This window comes from Diadema antillarum, unplaced genomic scaffold (genome assembly GCF_040938485.1).
Source record: "Diadema antillarum isolate AM-2024a unplaced genomic scaffold, OU_Dant_1.0 scf00000141, whole genome shotgun sequence".
NCBI classification, from domain to species: domain Eukaryota; kingdom Metazoa; phylum Echinodermata; class Echinoidea; order Diadematoida; family Diadematidae; genus Diadema; species Diadema antillarum.
In genome coordinates, this window is record NW_027271030.1 from 625,108 (window position 1) to 641,473 (window position 16,366).

At 37.9% G+C, this 16,366-nt stretch overlaps 1 protein-coding gene across 1 annotated transcript in view; it reads left to right on the forward strand.

The window, feature by feature from the left end:
- The window catches only part of LOC139721357 (uncharacterized), a 176,580-nt gene that overhangs the window by 73,327 nt on the left and 86,887 nt on the right, over nucleotides 1–16,366 (forward strand). The window contains exon 7 of the mRNA XM_071632674.1: nucleotides 12,443–12,524. Within this exon, the coding sequence (XP_071488775.1) occupies nucleotides 12,443–12,524 (82 nt within the window). The remainder of the gene's footprint in view (nucleotides 1–12,442; nucleotides 12,525–16,366) is intronic.

Genomic DNA, 16,366 nt, shown 5'->3' on the forward strand with positions numbered 1-16,366 from the left:
TTTTTCTCCGTAACTTGGAAATTGTTCAAGGTATCTTCATATGGAACATAGTACTGACTGGCAGTGATTATCGAGAGGATTTAGAGATCATGGGGTCAAAGGTCAGGGGTCAAAGGTCAAGGGCAACGCTTCCAAATTTTACTATTTCCCCCATGTTTACGCAATGCCAGCAGGATTATTATTTTTCTACACTAGGTGTATGCATGTTTAACCTAATAGAGATTCTCTGGAAAGTTTTTTTTCTTTTGTTTTTGCCTCAGAGGTCAAAAGGTCTAAGATCAAGTGAAAGTGCTGAATTGATTTTTTCCTCCATATCTCGGAAGTGGCTAAAGTTATATTGAAACGTACTACATATTTATGCATCTTCTGCCTTACAGTGATTATTGTATGAATTTTAGGGTCAAAGGCCAGATGAAAATGGTAACAATTTACTGTTCAATACAGAAATCGCACCTTTTCTCCATACCTTGAAAATTACTCAATACATAAACATATGAATGAGTCAAAGTCAAGTTAAAGTCTGTAAATCCCAAATACATGCTCTCATATATAGGTCAAGGAAGGTGAGCATTCAACACATTTGTAACAAACTTGTCATTTTAACATTTTGCCAATTTTGTGAAAATGTAATCACACATTGTCCACGTGTACTATTTAGACCTACATCGGAGAATCATGCATTATGGCGGAGGCATAACAGTCGCCATAGCGACATTTCTAGTTTGTACTGAGTTGAGTTGAATTGGAATTTATTACCCAAATTTGATGCATTTGGAATCATGAAGCAGTAACCTGAATGAAGCGTGTCATACCCTAAAGAATTTCCTTGTGACAAGACTAGGAGGGGTTTTGTCATGTGACCAACTGTTCATTATGAGCTGACATGTGAGGATACAGGCTGTTTGCAGTGTGTGGATGTGGTGAAGATGGCATCCCCTTCACTACTAGCAACATTTCACAACCTGTCATGTGTGGTGGGTGGATGAAGACGATCCTTCCGTCGGAATGCTGGGAAGATTTCCTCTCCGCGCCTATTTGGAGTCTAGATGAAAACGTGTGGAAGCTTTTAAAGCAAGATCACAGGATATACACGTAGTACCCTTTGGATGTCATTATGAGAAAAATAACATAAAAAATGACCCAATTGTAGTCTAAAGCCTGATGAAATTGCAAAGTTTATGCAAATCTTAAATATTGTAGTCTGCTGTGCAAGGATCTGAAATATAGTACTGTAGATATCAAGATATTTTATACCACTATGGCTCCCTTTACAGAGAATTCAGTAACATCCATACAAGAGATGTAATGCTTCATAGAGATGTACTGATTGTTAAACAAGTGTGTATTTTATACAGGTCTGTGTTTTAAACGAAAAGAATGGCAGGGATGTTGATTTAGCAGTAATGTCCAGAAACATTAGTTCCAGATTCTCTGTTGGAAGTGTTAGTCATATGTAGATCTAGTTCAGTGAGTAAAGATTAGGCATTAGAATTAATAGAGACACTGCTGTTTCATTACCATGAGAAGGAAATTTCCTAGGTTGTGCTAAAACTTCACAGCTGTTCTCAGTTTTGGCAGAGTTGATATTCTATCAGAAGTGGCCCCTCCACTCTAATAAGATTTGCACAAATCAAACCACACACGATAACTAGAGGAGATCGCACAGGGAGTGCTTGATATGAAACGAGGGATATTTTAGCTTCATGTGGGCCGTTGCAGTGCTTAATTCAGTTGATGAGCCCTGTTTCCTCTATGTCTATGGGATCCAAAGCCGTGTGGATTGTATGTTGGAAATTGGATTCTAAATTTCTGGGCTACTAACCCAGTTTGTATCATTTTTCCTCATCTAGGCCACTGACAACATTGGAACTCACACACAGGTGTAGGTTAAATACTGTCTGAACTCAGAGGCCCAGTGGCTTGTGACTCATGATATGATGGCTATAGGTTCAAATCCCTTCTTGATACGAAACATTACCCATATATGGCATAGGGCCAAATTCAGAAGAGGAATTAAAGGGGAAATCCAGTCCAAATATAAGTTAGTCTGATAAGAAAGAGTAAAATATTAAGAGTTCAACTGTAAAATTTTGATTGAAATCGTGTGAAAAATAAGGAAGTTATGACATTTTAAAGTTTCCCTAATTTTTCAGGAAACGGTTCTTGAACGGTCAATATCAATATGCAAATGGCAAAGTGAGCATGCCATCCCCTCACAACATGCCATATAGTTTGTACATAAAATTTTGAAATTTCCAGTTTTTCATTCAAACGCAATTATGCCTGAGGCTCAAATCCTGATATATCTAACTGGTCACTATTATGAAGATATTCAACCAGGAATAACATCATGTTTCAGACTTCAATGACAGAAACATTGAATTTTCATCATTTTTTTTTTCATGATCAATGGAAAATTGTGAGGTTATGACATTGTCAGCTCACTCATTTGCATATTTATATCCACTGTACAAGAACTGTTTTGCAGAAGTTAGCGAAACTTCAAAATGTCGTAACTTCCTCATTTCTCACCTGATTTTGATCAAAATTTAACCGTTGAACTGGTAATATTTTACTCTTCCTTATCAGACTAACTTATATTTGGACTGGATTTCCCCTTTAAGTATACTGAAAGTATAATCTCCATGCTTTGAAGTGTATGTACGTCAGTGCTCTATGAATTAATATACCAAAATCGATAACTAAATTGACATTAACATTCACAGGAATGCTGACTTTCTATATATTTGTGATGAAAACTGACTCTAAAGAAAAAAATTGAACTGCTGTATAATCAGATTAAAAAGCGGAAAATGTAAGGATATGGATGACTTCCAATTGATGCGAATGTGTGATGTATATAGGCTTGTATCCAGCCAGATCAATATCCTGTCCTATTTTTCCTAATTGTCACAGCAGTTTGCTTTGTCTGCTGCAACACAATGGGTTCTGTGATCCGCATTTTGGGGGATAGGATCTCCAACTGGGATTTCAGTTTTACACAGATCTCAAGTTTATGATATTATCTTTTCATGGATCCTCAAATCTTCAAATTATAGCCACACATGATGAATATGATTAAAAACTGTTGTAGAAAGCATGGCCGCCATCATCTCATAGTCCCGACTCTTGTCATTTCTACTCTTGGGTTTGAATCTCCCCTAGTTCATTCTGTGCTGTACCCAAGTGTGTGCTGCCAAACTGGTTAACAGTTTACAAGATTAGCACTCAACATTGTTACTTTCAGGATGACTTTCATCCATTCTACTTTTTGGTAGTCACACCTACAGACGTTATAGGGAAACAACAATACACTTCAAGTGGACTTTAGTACCATGTGTAAAATAAAAAGGTAGGCAGAAGTCTCTTTCAAATCAAAATCAAAATAGAAAAAAAAGTTTAAGTTTCTGTTTCAATTTATTTCATACTTCTCATATAATGTTACATAAAAGATAATACCTCAAATTCTTGTACTTTGTCAATGGTAAACAAATAAAAGAATATACATACAAAATATACACAGTAGTTATGATGAGAAGTGGTAGAAAGTGATATTCAAGTTGTAAAAGAGAAGTATGACGGGACCTACATAAAAGCAAGCAAAAAGAAAAAGTGAAATTGAAGTCTCACGTATTTAATGTGAATGGGGAATTTTGTTGCAACTGCTTTGCAAAACAGATATGGCATTGATGTCACTGCGTCACTAAGGCTTAAAGTACAAAAACGAGCAAAACTAGACTTAGAAATTTGTCAAGACTGGCAAATTAAGTGATTCATTACATCATCCATGATTTAGGGTGATTGACCATGTTATTTTGAGGTGATCATTGAAGAATACAATGTAGATGATGAAATCCCCCCTCCCACAAAAAACAAAAAACAAACAAAAAAACCCACCCACATTCACCAGATTTCGAACTTGGTTATATAACCTTTAAATCTTCCGAAAGATAAGCTATAGGTTCTGCCCATACACAATACATAATGCACTAAATCTCCCTTTATCGAAGCCTAAATTTCAGTATCAACCAACCAAATTCTTAAACATGATACCAACATCTAATCAAATGATGGAGGGTTGATTACAAGAGCCCATAAGTGTCAGTTACAATATTTAAAGATGGGAGAAAATCACCTCAAAGAATAAGTGAACTATTTGCTCAATGAACAAACTCATCTCAATCAGCATTTTGTGGATGAAATTGACTGCCATTGAAGGATTAATTTCAGTTGTTTTTTCACAGTGATGACATCAAATTTAAAAAAAAAAGTTAGTGTCTATTTGAAATTGAATTCTATTGGCTACAACATAACATAAGAAATCCTGAGTGCAAATTTATGAGAAACTTATTGGGCAATATTGTCACCTCATCTTATTTTGCTTTTTAATAGGTGATACCATTCTTTTTTTGATACACATGTTAAATTTAAGGATTCCTTTACATTTTGTATCTTTCAGGTCTATGTGAAACTTGTAGCATTCTGTATGTTTATTTTTACATCTCCCCTTGACAGATTGATGTCGATCTGAACGTTGTGTGGCCTTTCACTAGTGAATACATGGTGTAGGGTTGGGTGTGGTCTGGGGTGATGGTATGGGATATAAGGTCAAGACTTTGCCCATGTTTAACATGAGCCCCTTCTTCCTGACTCTAGTCCTTGAGATCCTGGGGGAGCTCTTCCTGGATGGAGGGAGGGGTTGGGGAGGGGTGGGGGATGGGGGCTTGATTTATCAAGCCTTCAGAGATGGAGCTGAGAGGAAGCTGCTTCCCTGTAGCCATGGCAACGTGACGGTCTGGAGGTTGACTCCAGACTTGGAAGGCAGAGCACATCTCCTGTCTTCTGAACTCCTTGTCACTGGCCTTATGTCCCATCAGCCTTGTTTCCCATCAACCCAACACTCTCTTCATAGAGTTTCACAGCTGCATCTTGGTTTCTGCTGTAATGAGGTGTATTCTGTCCTATCGTGATAGACAAAGACATCATTTAGTCATAAAGATGCCAATTAACCTCTTTGGGGAAAAAGTGATGATCAACATTAATCTTGTCAGTCTACCTCATCTCATATCATCTTGTTATTGTTCCATCATTACAAAGCAGTGTACATGTTAGTGAAGTACAGTTTTTAGCATGATTTCTTTGAAGGGCCTGGAGTACCTTATGTGGATCATTGTGTGGGTTTGATAGAACTTATATCCTTATGTAGCCAAAATCACAATTTATGCACTGAATTATATCAAATTATCTTCCCCATTGTTAGGGACCTCTTATATAATATTGTTTAAAATGCTAGCCATCTTGTAATTCTTTGAAAAGCAATTTGTGTAAGAAATTGAAGAAAAAAAAACGAAAAAAGAACATCTATTTTTGGTGATATTATATAAGTAATGCCTGATTCATGTTTGAAAACTCCAAGGTCAAGATGGTTTATAGCAAAGTTACAGGAGAGCTATGGTGGTAAGCTTCATATATCATCTATCAGTAAGAACAAGAAGACAAGTGAACAAACAAAGGAGCAAGCAAGCAAGCAAGAAAAATAGAAGAAGCAAGCAATACAAATTTTCAAGACCAAAGAGAAGACCTATAATACCACAAGAAGACAATTAGGTTTGTCAGAGTGCAGTGATGTAAGTGATTGATATGTGTGGCTCTGTGATGAACAAAGGAGAAAACTACAATTTATGTTCTGCACCTCTTGTAGACTTTGTGTATGTAATGTACAGGTCTGTTTTTGTCTGACTGATATGGAAAAATTGATTGATTGTATAGATTGGTAAATAAATATTATGGGAAGTAGATATAGATACAAAGAGACAGAAATGAAAAAGACAAATGGATGTGGGGGGGGGGGCAAGATTTAGTTGACATGTCATAAGCAATTGAGTGACAAATTTCCTGGCTACTTCATCAGCGATTAGCCAGATTAACCTCCCACGAATCTGCTTAATACTCAAGGCTTTTCCTTATTTTCTTCTCCTCCAGTAATAGAGTCATGAAATCCAGCCACATATAGCAATGAGGGAGGAACATTCATGTTACTCCTGTAAAATGAGCGGCTGATTCCCCCGTTTCTCCAAGTAGAGTGAGAGAAATTAGAAACAGACCAAATCTCTCATTAAATCCCTATCACTACACTCTCTCTCTCTAAATAGGCAATATTTGGGTGGGGTTCACAGGAGGTCGCAATCATCATCAAATTGCTCTCATTTCCTGCTGGTTTTCCTATGAATGTGACAAGATCATTTCCATTCACAGAAAAATGTACTTCATAGGTGATAACTACTTTTTTTTTTTCTCAAACTATGAAACAACCAATGGCACCAAGCAAAACATTCTTTTTAACTCATCATCATTCAGAAATATGTGTTCAGAAACTTTTAAATGTATGTTTACGTGTTATCTTCCTTCGTGCTCACTATCACTCATCTGTCTTAATAGTATGTCTTCAATATTCACCCAGGGGTATACAACAGGTTCAGTCAAAAGGTGTGTTGGAGCAAAGGCATTGATATCCTAGCTCACACTGCTAGAGCCTCAAGCCACAACTAGCCAATAAAGAGTGGATAGATACCTCTCTTTTTTTTTGTAATGCCATATTTCCTGTGATATCAGCCAAGGTTTATTTGTAGTTCTTGAACAAATATTTCCTGCCATTCACTGTCCAAAGTATGTACTCTGGGTACAGCAGCAGAATAGGAGGGCAAAAGAATAAAACCGTGATAGAAAAACGGTGTATTCACACTACTACTAAAACAAAAAACTGAGGGGAAGAAGGTGTTACCAATAAGAACCAAGGTTGTAAGGATTTCTAGGATGTGAAGATAACAAGGTTTTATGTACTATGTAGAAGAAATGTTTGTAACAGAAGGCCTTGTCATAATATATGTAGCTTGCAGTAGTTTATTCTTGTGAATCAGAGGTTAGACAAAAGAAATAGTACAGACACCTTTTTCAGAGGCAGTTGTCGCCCAACACAAGGTTCTGAGACATACAATGTGGATAGGACAGTTACTCAACAGATTAGTGGTGGTCTCAAACAAATGTATGTTATAAAAAAAGAAAGAAAGAATTCAAGGGTAAGCCGGTTTGAAGTTAGCTATGTGCACATTGGTACAAATGTGAAAGTGTTAAGAGAAGGAAAAGAAACGAGAATCTCTCCTTTGTACCCATGCGCTGTATCGCAGGTGTGATAAATTGCTTTGACAACAGGTAGCACTCCTGTTTAAATATTCGTCATTCCTCAATCACTATAAACCTAGCAAGCAGCAGTTTGCTGCCCCTTTCTTTATTTTCGGCAGCAACTGTTTTGTGTGCAGAGGACAGGACATGCGAACTAAAATCAGTAAAAGATTGTGCTGCAATACAGTACTACCTCATTTTTCATTGATTTTATTTCATTAAATGATAATTAGGAGGATGCTTAAAAGGCATCAGTGATGTAGTTTTATACAGTCAGTATCCCTCTTTCACACCAGACAACATTTTTATTGATGAAGATTGCTTGTTGTCAGGGGAGATCATTAAACATTGATTGGACAGTTTGTCTAGTTTACAGAATAACAGGTGAACTCCGCCATCTATCCCATCTAGCCTCAAAACTCTCAAGCTTTATACATCCTTTTAAAGAGATTGTACAGTTTTGGTTCAGATATCCAGGTTTGTAACATTTCTTTGGTGAGATAATGAGAAACCTTTTTATGAAAGAACATGTAATTCCAAGAGGAATTCAATATTTATTTGATAAAAATTGGTTTTGAAATGGCTGAGATATCCAAAACAGACGGATCCTTATGAAAGGTGGGACCCATCTTTTATTATGATTACTTTGTTTTACTTTGTTTTTGGATGTCTCAGCAATTCCAAAACTTATTTTCATCAAATAAACTTTGAATTCCTCTTAGAATGGTATGGCCTGTACCATTTCACAAGTGGTTTCATGGTATCTCACAAAAAGTTAAATGCCCAATTCTCACCTCCACCAATACTATACTAACCCTTTAAGGCCTCAAAACTTTGTTCAATCCAAGTTCTTTGTTTCATCGATCCAAATGTGTGAAGTAGTGTCAGCAGGAAGACACTTGAAGGTATTCTCTATCTGAAGAGCAGTACTCACAGTTGTTTGGTCTGAACTGCAAGACAATGCCAGGAGGAGCAAGTGGTGTTTTGATTGTAACAGCTTCCATTCTGTGTCAGGAATCATGGCAGAAGACAACACAGTCTGTAACAGGTGGGACTGTCAGGGCCTTCAACCCTGGCTGTAGTGTTGGAGATACACCTACATTATATCAAAAAAACAACAACTTTTGTTTGTTACTCATATGAATAAGACATTGTATGACAAGTTTGCAAGTAATGGGTAGACAATTCAATTATGTAAGGACCACAAGATTGACAATTTAAGCGATAATTGTCATTTTCTTTCAGCAAATATTTGACCATTCTAATATCCACCCCTTTCATTCTCGCCCTTTTTTAACAAAATAAATTGATTCTCACTATGTAGGCAGGATGCTCAAGTATATTGCATTGTTTGCATATTCTTCATTTCGTAAAAAAAAATATATATATATTTATGTATCAGAAAAGTTTATTCCAAATAAAAAGTAGGGCTGTGAAGGGTTTTTGTGATTTGGAAGGAAAAGATGGTCATTTGAAGTATGCTGTATTTTGTACAGGGTGCAGAAAGAGAAAACCTTCCAGTTTTTACATAGCTCTGAATTCTTTATGATTTGCTGTCTTACAAATTTGTCAAGGTGCTTCAAAAATAAAAAATTTATACAATAGCAATTCTTATTCTCATGTTTTCAAAAAGTCACAGATGTGATCATGCAACAGTCATCATTCTACCCACGTTACATACATAGTGGTAATACTGAGACCAGTGTGATTTATAAGGAAGTACGGATATTGTCTTTTATGTTACAAAGGTATTATATACAGGTGTATAGCGTCATGAACTCACTAGTTAGATATATCTTGCTACTTGTGCAGCTGTTACTCTTTTACACATGCTTTGATCAGCATTCCCAATATTTTGTTGGTATCAGAGATTTCATCACATAAGTGCAGTGTTAGGGTAACATGTTGAACAATGATTCTCTAGTTCCTTTACACACGAACACCAAACAATGTTACCTTAGGGTTGTGACCTCCTATCTTCAGTGTGACCCTGCTTGCCCCTCAATGCAGACATCTGATACAACAACCACACAATGCCATTTCTTCTCATCCAAGGAATCAGATAATTTTATTCTAGCTTTCATTCCATTCTCAGATGACAAAGTCATTTCAATTGTTTGTCCCCCCCCCCCCCCCCCCTGCGTTTGACATGAAACTTGTAACAATAGTTCATGGGACCCAAAATATCAGCGGGATGACGCAGCCTCCTACAGTCCTAGATGGGAATGCAGCCAAACATGGACTTTATTTTTGAAGCCTGTTGTCTCTCCAGAGTTACATGTGGAATCATGGATGACAGAGTGTAGTGTCCTCCCTTTTGTGTGACAAGGCTGTATAGATTTTGGGCTCTAAATGTGTGAGTGTGTTTCAACATGACCACACTGTGTTGACAGTTAAGCTGAGATAACAGTTCAGTTGAATTTCTACTCCAGGATTCCAGGCAAGCTATATCCAAAGTTTTGTGTGCCAGAAGTTTGTTTAGTCCATCACCAATCTGTGGCCACTGACTTGCCTTTCTCTCTAGGGATAGTGGTCATTTTAAGCCCTGTGTCATCACATTATCCTCTGCAGAGTTAACTCTTGGATATCTCTGTGGGATACAATCAAATTACTCAATGCATGATGTTGGCGACATTTCTTGTATGACTATACTTGTACCTTCCATTATGCTTTTGTGATTGCCTCATACAAAGGACTTGTGTGCCTGACAGCTGTTCTAGAATTCACGCAGTGCTAAATCACATGTCTAGTTGGAAATCACCCATGATGCTGTAATGTCTTAGTGTACAGGGCTGAAGAGACAAAAGGCCTTGGTAGGTGCAGGAAGTGTAATTTGTATCCAATGTGGTGATGTGTTGAAAAGCTTCCTTCATTACCAACTGTTCATAGATTGAGATGTTAGAATCCCACTATGCCAGGGTAATGAAAAGAAGGCTTTCATGTTCTTGGGGAAAAGACTTAGATCTCCATAGTGACTCACTTTTTATAAAAACTTTCAGATTTGTCTTTCCAACCAGGCCTCATGTATTTCACCCTAAATCTAGTCTCATTGTCTCATAAAGCCTTTTTTTTTTTTTTTTTTTGCTATCATGGGGAAAACTGCCCCCCCCCCCCCGACAAAAAACCCCAGTATCTGCAATGTAATTACATTGCAGATACTGCTTTTTTGTTATTTTTTCCCCCTTTTTTTTCCTTTGGAGGCAGAAATGGGAAATTGCTTGGTTTTCATGCTTTGTATCTGAACATTGTTGTTGTTGTGTTGTTGTTTTTGTTGTTGTTTTCTTTTTTTTTCTTTAGGATGCGATTTGAACAAATGTAGACCAGAGAAACAAATATGTACAATCATTTCTTTATTTCCTGCCTCACTCATATTTTTCTTTAATGTATCGGGTTGATACCCTGACTATTGCTAGTCACCTAGGGTCAACTACAAGGGATCAGAATCATTCACCCATTTCTTGAGTAGGTGGACCACTTCACTGGGTGAGCACCCTGCTCTTTGCGATAAATGAAGTTGGCTCTTTTACATGCATGAGTCAGTGAATGCCTCACACAAGTGACCTCCATTTTATGTCCTATTGTAAAGACAGAGTGTTTGTTTGTTTTGTTTTTTGCCTCTTTGGGGATGATGTGATTACACACTACATTCTCAGCTAGACTAGGAATCGAACCCGGGTCCTTTGGATCTGAAGGTAGACACACTACCTACTGAGCCAAATCATCACTCTAGCTTAATCCACTCATTCACTTCCAATCTTATCATCTGGCTATGCATTTCATCACACCAATATCACAGCTATGTATGACTTTGCATTATTCAGATCAAGACACCTTGTAATAATGTGCTCCCAGCAGATGTCTGTACTGGTCATGTCACAGACAATGCTATTGTAGCCATTTCCTGTAACTTCACAGTTATATATTTCACTCAAAAATGCACGATATGCCATACTCAATTGGAACCAAATTGGTGAGGTAATAAGTCACCAGGTTTCAGCATTTGGTTGCAGCACATCTGGTCATGACACATTCATGTTTGCTGGATAGAGGAAGAAAATGTTCCGCACATGTGCCCGGGGGGGGGGGGGGGGTGGGGGGGGGGGGGCGGGGGGGGGTGAATCAAGAGGGACAACCTTTTTTAACTAATTTTGGCCGGTAGGCTGATGGTAACTCACCTCTCTAGAGAGTGTTTATCTAATCAAGGGTGAAATTACTTAAATTATGATTTCCACACGCCCAGATGCTCCAATCATGTAGCAGTACATACACTCTTCGCATGTGTTTGTGTTTTTCATGACATTGTGGACATGGATGTGGCACATATTTTGTAGACACAGAGAAGTGGATGAATGGTGAAGTGAAAGATGGAGTGGAAGAGATAATTATGACATGTGACACTGAGTCTACACACAACCTGTCTACAAATGTAACTCAGGGGGAAAAGACTTGGTGACACATTAGTTGATGAGGTCACTAAGATGTAAACTGTTAGGACTTGAGCATGCATTTAGAATGCATACAGTGAAATATAACATTCAGGTGTGAGTTTCTTCAATTTGTCTTCCTCTACAAATGAAATTTGTTGAGATTGCAACTGCTGATCTGACAAATTGAAGAAACTCACACCTGAACCTTCATCCCTCTGAATAATATCTTGCTATCTTGCTTTCATCAAATATAACATTGTTCTAAAACTTGTCTCTCACTTTGTATTCAGTAATCTCAATGTGAGTGTGTGTGTGTTTGTGTGTGTGTGTGTATGAGTGAGAGAGAAAAAACATGAGACAGGAACATGTCATCAACTCTCTCTCAACCCCCTCCCCCCCCCCCCCCATATTGCTATCTTGAATAGTAATGTGGAAGTAATGTGGATGAAATGTTGACAAACTGGAATATATTTGCTGAAAAGACTATGGGATAAGAAAAGCCATGTACAGACTGTGCTGTAACTTCAAGAAGTTTTCACCTTGCATATATGATGTGCTATCATTTCCAAGCTTGTCTCTTGTGTTGTATTCATGATATTCCTAAGAAGTGTGTCAGCTCATACATTAAAAAGGTATATACTAGTGACTTGATTATATCCATACAAAGTTTTCCAGAGCTATTGGTAGTATCTTCTAAGTATATTAAGCAAAGTGAATATTTCTTTTGTATTTCTTTCCTTAATAGGTTTGTTCCAAGGATATGCTGATTGTCCAGCTAATCTCATTGCTCTGTTTTAACTGACATCTGATGTCATTCTCTCTATCCATCCATGCAGGCAAGAGGAGCGAGCTCCCAGCCATGACGAGTCCATCTGGAAACGGTTCTCTTCACCCCAAGGTGGACCTCCGTCTCCCAAGGTGGGTTTGACTGAACACTGCCAGGCACACATCATCCTCTATGATCAATGACATTGTACCAAAACAATAAACAAAACAATTAAAAAACAAGATCATTTTTTGAGGCTTCATTAATACTTTTAGGTAGAGGTAGGGAGAGAGACGGGATAGAGAAGGGCACACATACACTGTTGGAGGAGACCTATGGTCTCATCAGATTTCCTTCATCACTATTTAGAGCCTGCTCTTTTGTACACTGCCCTCTAGAGTTGACAGTGAGGAAAAGGACATAAGCCATTGCTGCTTCAGTCCAGTGTGTTGTATGTTCCTTTCCCAAGCTGAGACCATGTATATCAGGGAGGGACAGCAGCCAAAATATGTATGTGCAGCCAAAAAGCCCTATGGAATAGCCACTTGCTGATGCTAACAAGGATTTCTCAAACAGTCCAGGAGGACAATTGCTTTCAAAGCACCCCCTCCGTACCCAACCTCTAGCCCCAGCCCCACCCCCACCCCCACACATGCACAAATCAGTAGGCATCAAACATTGTTTTTTACTATAGCATACATCACATTTCACTATCTGAGTTTGGATTGGGGTATAGCATTGCACTTGTTCTTGACTAATTGAGGTGCAGATTTAATGACCGGTAGTAAAATAGGACTCCTCATGAGCAGGGTGTCTGTATGTTAATTACTGAACCTGTGAGATATCATATTCAGAGGTCTAGCATGAATGTAGCAGGAAGACCTGTTTGGGAGTGGATAGAGGGAAGCTGTACCATCTTTGACAAACCAGCTTACCGTACTACTGTCATAGTGGCAATTTTCGCAGTGTTGAAATTTTCGCGCATTTCGCGCAACCAGAAACTAGCGCGAAAATAAAAGCACGCGAATATTTTTGCTTGCCATATATTCCTGTGCACGATGTCTTGATTCCGCGCAATTAAAAACACGCGAAACTCTTCTGACCTGGCCAAACGCGAAAATTAGTCGCGCGAAAATATCCTCTTTTACAGTACCTCAACATCATATGACCCTTTTATTAACTCAGTGGCTGTCATCAGGTGTGCTGGGAGATTTTGGGGTCTTGAAGGAAAAGGGAAATGTGACTGTCAAGTGAGAAATAGACTTCTAATGGATAGATTGCATCTGATTGTTAATTAGAACATTCCTAATCAGGTCTAATAAACTTTACCGGCAAATGTAGAAAGTTCAGTCGTACACAGGCCAGTGATGGCAAAATTGTCTTCTGACATTTCATGCTGCGCGTGGTTACTATAGCAACAAAGTAAATAGTCATGGGTAGAATGTATATCATGGTTTCCCCCTCTCCCCTTGTGCCCTTTGGATATAAAATCTGTGTAGTGAGTGATGACTTGAAAATGTCTGACGTTTGTACTTGTGTACTTTAGTTGAGTGGCTACCCCTTAGTTAGAAGGCTGTATAGACCTGCACCCCTATCTGCCTTGGACTGCTATCCCTCTTTGCAATCTGATCAGCTATTTCCTCAACACTGAGATGAGTGTTCTGTCTGTGTGTTCTCAAATTTGCAGTCTATCATTTTTTTCATATTTACATTTCCCTTTTCATTTTCTTTCCCCGAGGGAAGGGGAGGGGGGGGGGGGGGACAGAATTTAGGCAGTTTAGATTTCTATCTATGACTTCTTGCCTCCTAGTGTACAATGCATGTCTGTCGTGTTATTTTCTGTATTTTGGGTCATTTATACCTGTATGACTTTGTTGAGTTTTTTTTTTCATACTTTGGTGCATTATATATGTCTGTTTTAGCTGATATGTTTTGTTCAGATATATAAATTTGCACCATGCACAGATGCATAACCCTGATCCTTACCCCCAGACAAATTAAACTGTGACATGAATAATATTTTCTGCATCATATTTTCCTTCAGCCTTCACCTGTTGAGGACAAGTCTCGAGTATACTCGGGCAAGTGTCTATGGGAAATATGTGTTGTAGCAAAATCAGCCCATCCTCAACGGGTTAAGCCAACATTTTTTGTACCTCTGCCTCTCCAGTGTGAACATGTTGCCATCTCATTACACACAGGCATCCAGTAAAAACATCAGAAATGCAAGAGAAAGATTCTAGTCTGCTTTGTGTCCGATGCTGTTTAATTTTGTCTCACTCAAGCTAAACCTTCTCCATACCTTGTCTGTATCTGAGGAGCTAGGTTTAATGTATGACAAACACATCTACCCCCCCCCCCTTCACTTCCCATATCATGACTTGTGTGATGTTAGCTGTGATGTGATAGAAAGCCCCTGGTGATTCAAGCTCAGTTTCCTCTATAAACCTGGCCTGAGATCTGGGATGGGAAATTCACAAATGTGTTCATGTTTCCTGGATTTAGGAGCTGACAGGATTTATCTCCAATTTGTGTGATAATCACTCAAAGTGTTGTCTGTGTGGAAATGTCTCCCTACAAGGAGGGGAGGGGGAGGGGGAGGTGACTGACGCGATTCTCTGTTCACTTCTCCAGTAGTGTTTTCGACTGCTTTAAAGCGAGTTGGAAGTCTTGAAAATGTCAAATAATACCCTTAAAGATTAACCATACCTCAATAACATCATATATTGATGAATAATAAAATGCTGTGAAGACAATATTCTAAAAGACAGAGTGAAGGATGATCATCTCACAGTTAGAAGTAAAAACAATTAGTAAATATGGATGTAAGCATTGCAGTCCTGTTGTTTGGTTCACTGTTGCTGACATTCATGTTGTATGGTTTGAAGGTGATCTTTTGATGTACATATAGACCTCGAGCACTCCAACTTATCTTTTAGTTTGAGATATCAAAAACTGACACGTTTCATAAGATGCTTTAGTCTAAACTTTACTTCAGTTTGACTTCATTTCAAATTGTAACTTGTTCAAATTTTTCATTTGCCATTACACAAAACTGAACAAAACAAATGAACAAAAATGGCCACAGAAAATAGCCTGAGTGGGTGTACCCAGCAAGTGTCAAAGAGTTTATGCAATCCAAATGCTATGTTTCTCAATGCAATGACTTGAGTCACTGAACACACTTGATTAGGTCATTTGTTCTCTCTTCGGTGCATATAATATGCTAACTGTCCTCTTTAGTAGGCAGGACTTGTAAATAGCTGTACACCATAGTAACTTACAATGTATTTCATTTTATTCCATGTCTTCTTTATTTACCTTATTAAAAGGTGCAATATAAATGCTAAAGTGATTCACAAGCACAAATTCTGTTTTTTTTTTTTTTAATTCTCGATAGCATTCAAAAATAATGTGGAAGTTTTAAAAAAAAAAGTAAAAACATATCTATACCATATGTCCCCCCCCCAAAAAAAAATAAATTACAATGGGACCCTCCGCAACAATAACTTTAAAAATAGTGAATCGATCCAAATACAATTTCAAGGTATGAAACTATAACTTATTACCTACATCTTACAGAAAGACCCATCCGATTTACCTTACATCAGTGGTCAAAGAGAAATGAGGATCTTTGTAGAGCATGTCAGGAATCCCTTCCCTTCAATTTCTGTTCATTGTGTTCACACATTGATATGCAGTTCCAAGAGCATCCAAGTGCTAAACTTGGAAGAAACAGACCCATGATATGCTTTACAGCAATCCACTTTTTTCTGTGACCACTTAACTAAATTGAATGGGATTTTCTGCAAAATATAAGTAAGAAGTTATATTTTTAGACCCTGAAATAACATTCAGACAGTTTAATCACATTGAAAGTTATTAATGCTGAAATCCGATTTTAGCTTTTTTGGGGGGACATACTGTATTTTAGCTGAGATTAGAATAAGGATGGTATGCTAAAGATGAAGCCATGCTCACATAAATCCAGACA